The following is a 5,495-nucleotide window of genomic DNA, read 5'->3' on the forward strand; positions in this document are numbered from 1 at the left end:
CCTTTCACTTCTATTTGAGGTTTCACCGAGCCTTTAGTCGTTTCTTTAACTTCTATCTGAGGTTTGACTGAACCTCTGGTTGTTCCTTTTACCTCTACTTGAGGTTTAACAGAGCCTTTAATAGTTCCTTGTACCGCTACATGAGGTTTAACGGAGCCTTTATGCGATTCTTTTACCTCTATTTGAGGTTCAATTGCGCCTTTAATTGTTCCTTTTACGTCTATCTGAGGTTTAACCGAACCTTGAAGCGATCCTTTTACATCTAAGCCTGAAGCTATCGAGCTTTCGTGGTTTGCTTTGATGTTTACATCTCCACCCACACCGACATACGGCAAAAGAAAGATTCGAGTTGCAGAAATGGTGTTTGCCATGAGCAAGATAATCAAAAGTGATAAGGCATAGAAGACACAATGTGTTTGCTTCATTATAGCCATGATTATATAATTATTTGCTACTACAATGAACTAAATGTATTGCTATTGTACCCTTTTTATAGTAGGATTGTTAGTTTGAATGTCATAGTTAAAAATAGTTTTCATATAATTGTGTGTTGTCAAAGGTGATTAGTTCTTTGTTATTAACTGAAGAACTTGCTGCCATTAATTCAATAGTTGAAACACCAACTTAGCATAGGACCATAAATCTACCTATATGAATGACTACTATTGAATGATTAGTTATTTGTTGAGCATATGCTTAAAAACATTACTAGTCCTTCATTGAATCGGTAAAAATAGAGATTAATTGTTAGAAAGTTCAATATTTAATTTAATTTATTGTTATTATATAAGAATATATTTTGGAGATGGCGTTAATTTATTTTAAATGCAATTTTTTTAACTAAAATGACCAAAATTGAACATAAACATTTAAAAGTTTGAAAGAGTAAAAACACTAAATCTATTTCATTAATGAAAATTCCAACTTTAAGTCTTGTGAATGAAAAATATAAATTATTGGAGAGTTTTATATCCATCTTGTAGAACCACTCATTTTGACTCTAAATTAATAAAATTCAACTACAATTACAATATTAGAAATTCTTAATAAAAAATTTATTTGTATTTAAAGGATAATTGACATAATCATTAGAAAGCAACTTTAATAATCAGTAAATAACATAGAGACCATACTAACAAAATTAATTGCATTACATAAACTTTTTGAAGTAAGGCTTAATCACTCGGAAATAAAACCACCTTTAACTCCTTTTGCAATTATCCACTTATATAGAAAAATTGAGAATTTTATCCTAATTTATCTTTTTGTGTTGTACCTCAAATTGATTTTTTTTGACAATTTAATAACTTTGAGAATGAAAAATGCAAAACAACAAAATAGAGACAATATCATATTCTTTTCTATTAGGAAAAATACAAACAAATATTTAATCTTTAAAAATGTTCAAATAAGTCTTACATAAATATTTAATCAATTTTATTAATTTTATTAAAAAATAAATTAAACAAAAAACCGATTTGGGCCCACTACCATCCACCGTACTCCGATTTACGAACCCGCAACCGTCTACCGGAAAAACCAGCGCTGTCCATCGATAAACTGCGGCCGTCCATGGTCTGTTCTTCCTTGAAAACAGATATGACAGTGTCTGTTATTCTGCATTTTTAGTGGCAAAGCGTTTTTTTTTAAATCGACTTCGTTTTATCTAAGGATATTTTTTTTAGTATTTTTTTAAATTGTTAGTAATTAATATAAATTAAATAAAAAATTATAACTATTAATTGATTTTAATGAGGAAGAAGGCTTTTTTGTATTGTTAATAACATTTGCGTCTAATTAGTATATATGATAAAAATGAAAGATTATTTTTAGAAAATATTTAAGTGAAAAAAAGTTAATTTAATGTTTTGTGATGAAACACAAAAAAGCAAATTAGAATACAATTGAGGATTTTCCTTTGTAAGGGTTCAATGGCAAAAGAGATAAGTATACAACACAACCGTTGCACCATATCATTTGCGCAACAAAACAATAGTACGTTAGTCATATGAAATATTTAATGATAAAAAGATAAAAATAATTAAAAGATTTTATATCGCAAGTACTTATTGGCTTGTTGTATAAATGACATGACATAACGGTTGTATGAGATAAATATTCTGGCAAAAGAGATCAAAAGAGATTAAAGGTGAGATTTTTTTGAATGATTAGGCCTTGAAGTAAAACATACTTTTACATTTCTTACAAGTCAGAAAGGTAATGCAAAAAGTAAATAAAGGATAATTGATTCTTTGGATATCAAACTATCTTGTTATTGTATTGTATTGTATTGAATAAATTTTAATTTGTTTTATTTTTGCATAATGAACTTTAATTTAATTTTAACGGGAATTTTTTCGGCCAAATACATATATAGCAATCATGTCTTTTTTTTAAGAACTTGTCACATATGGGTAATTTTATTTTTTACGAGTTTTTAGACAGAATTATACACATGAAATTATTTTAGCGAAATAAAAAAAAATCCGGCGGCCACATATGTGTTTTTGGCCCGAAAATCTCATGTTGAAATAAAATTAAAATCTAATAATCAAATTGAAACCGATCAAAGTTTGATCATCAAATTGATAACGGATATTTTTGGTACTAAATCAATTAATCGGGAAATTAATGAAGCCAAACTTGACATTCATCTTACAGAAAGTTACTCACTACTTTAGCTTCTTCAATAGATGGATGAGATCTAAAATCCATAAGGGAAAAAATATGTTTTGGAGTAATAAAATTGCACTTATTCTTCAAAATATTAGCTCATGTATGCTAGGCTGAAGCAAACACTAAAGCATCTGCACCTATATATGTCCCTATTTAAAAAACAATGAGCAAATTATTATTATCTCTCTTAAATTACAATAACTATTTTTCTAAAAAATTAAAAATAAAATATTATTTTTTCTGATATTTTGTAGTATTTGACTCAAAATTCCTTATAAGGGACATTTCACTTATCTAATTCCTAAAAGTCAGAAAAAATAATATTAAATTTTTAAAATTTAGAAAAACATAGTAATTTTGGACCTGGTAATTTTCTCAAAATAAAAACAAAAACTGAAAACACATCATTAGCAACAAAACTTAATTAGTAATGCTAGTAAGGTAGCTAATGATGTTGTGGATCTGGTCCTCCAGGTGAGACTCTATCAGGTTCCGCCCCTTGCAGCCATCTCCGATGGTTATAGTACTCGAGTCTCGAATCATCATATCCAAGTTCACGTAAAATAACTCGGACATCGATCTTTTTACGCATCGAAGAATATAGTTTAGTACGAGTAAGACGAGCATGCGAGGTTGTTACAAGTGTCAATGTAACAAATACAAACACTAGTACAAGCAAAGCACTTGATTTTTGCGAACGAGCCATTAGAATATTTGTGTATGGTTTTGAAATTAGATTGTACATTGTATTTATAGACATGTAGACAGAGAGGTAACTGAAAAGACTTGTGCTTGTAGTGAATAGAAGACAGATAACTTTAATGGAACATCAATTGATTAGACATGGGGTTTCATATTATTGTCTATTTGTGTTCGGTAATACTGCTTTGGTGAGTCACCTCCATTACCTCGAGCTTAAGAGCCTACCCTAGTCCAAATTATAAATGGTTAGCTCAATTTTCTCCCGCTTATCATCGGCAGTCTATTTAAAGTTTCAAATAGAATACCGAAATGTATATTCGATCATAGTTTCAAATTGAACACCAAAATGTAGGTTCGATCATAACCAATTTTTTAGAATTAGTCATTTAGATGGTTGACGTATTATTATTAACACTATTTGGATAGTAGAAAAGCGACAACGGACCCGTGCATTCAATGATTATTTTCCGTGAAACCAGTCCGGTGACGAGATTTTTGTATGTTTGAAGAAATTCATGGGTCAAATTGATGTGAAGTGGCAGATTTAAAAGATTGAATCATAATTGTTGTGAATAACTCATAAAAATCCAAAATAATTACAGATATATGTTTGAGAAATCAAACTAATCCCAAAATATAAGAAGTTTATGGGTCAGTTTTTTGAATTGAAAGAACAATACGCAAAATTTGAACTTTAAAACACTAATATATTTTTTAACATTCTTAGGGATCAAAATGACACCTTTACCATTTGTTTTGTAACTAACTTATTCTAATCCAAAAATTAACTTTAATTAATAAAATTAATTCACCTTATAAACCTCAAAAAACCTAAAGCTGATCTATAAATAACACATTAACTATTGTTTTAGGGGGGTTTTTAAAACTGCTGGCATTTCAGCTCCCAATTCAACCCTAATTTTTTTTTATTAAACCGACAATTAACATTCTATAGATCAAGAGATTGTCAGCTATACGATGATTGAACAATGAATTATTCTTACGGATTATCAGAGAACAAATCAGGGACTAAGAAAGGTACTTTTAAAGACCCAAATCGTCATAAATCGCACAAGTAACCTTTTATTTGCATATGTCATTTATTTGAATCGTTAAACATACTTGCAATTAATATTTTTGAATGTTTTAGTGTTAACTCATACGCTATGAAAACTGAATTTGGATGATTTAATTCGTTTTTAGACTTAAAATGTAGATTTTTAGGTTATTTCTATTATTTTCGATATATTGGATGAAAATCTACCCGGAGTGTGAAAAAACAAACCGCCGGATGAGATGGCACCACGCCATCTCATGCCCAAAACATGTTTCTTACTCGCGCCATCTCAACTGGATTCCCTCCATCACCAATTGAGAAGGCGACGCGCCATCTCAACTCATAATATTTAGAGTACGATTATTTTAACCGATTTGAACCTGATTGGAATCAGCATCCGCTGCCTAGTATCTAGATAGATTTGGAGACATTTTCGAAAATATTCCAACAACTGTTTTTTCTGTTTTTTTAGATAATAGACAGATTCATAGATCGATTAAAGGTTTAAAAATATTTTTAACCTTGCATGTATGTGTGACTTTTTTAGAGGGATTACGGGATTAGCCCAAATTAATTAGATAATTACCACCCTAAGTTTGAAATTTGAGATTCGTCATTTCATCTCTTATTATTCGATTTTTAACCTTTCTAAATTCAATTTTTATACTTTTAAAATGAGAAAAATACGGTTCCAAAATCTGAGAGATTGTATGTCGTGATTTTTGCGAGATTTTCACCTTCCTTTTCTCCATTCAAATTCCAGTTTCCATTTCATTCAAACTTCCCATTTCAGTAGTTTTTCATAATTTGAATTCAGAATGGTTTCAACTAGGTCAGCCTCCTAAAATTCCCCTGCAAAAAATGAAGAAATCGACATTTCGTTGCTTCGCCGGAGCTTCACTTTGTCTTCCTGCATCAATAATCCAGCGGCTTCTCTCTGTTTCTTGCTCAGGTTCGATCATTTTTCTTTTAGTTTATCTTTAATTTTTAATATTAATGCCTACTTATTGTTTGATTTTTCGTAGCTCCGTTCTTATGGTTTGTAGTTTGCTGTTTTTGA

At 29.9% G+C, this 5,495-nt stretch overlaps 1 protein-coding gene across 1 annotated transcript; it reads right to left on the reverse strand.

The window, feature by feature from the left end:
• Positions 1-2,380: 2,380 nt before the first annotated feature.
• On the reverse strand, positions 2,381-3,388 carry LOC126670557 (CLAVATA3/ESR (CLE)-related protein 5-like). Its single transcript, XM_050364311.2, has one exon. It carries the CDS (start codon positions 3,380-3,382, stop codon positions 3,122-3,124), a length of 261 nt encoding a protein of 86 aa, XP_050220268.1. The 5' UTR covers positions 3,383-3,388; the 3' UTR covers positions 2,381-3,121.
• Positions 3,389-5,495: the final 2,107 nt, after the last annotated feature.

This window comes from Mercurialis annua, linkage group LG2 (genome assembly GCF_937616625.2).
Source record: "Mercurialis annua linkage group LG2, ddMerAnnu1.2, whole genome shotgun sequence".
NCBI classification, from domain to species: domain Eukaryota; kingdom Viridiplantae; phylum Streptophyta; class Magnoliopsida; order Malpighiales; family Euphorbiaceae; genus Mercurialis; species Mercurialis annua.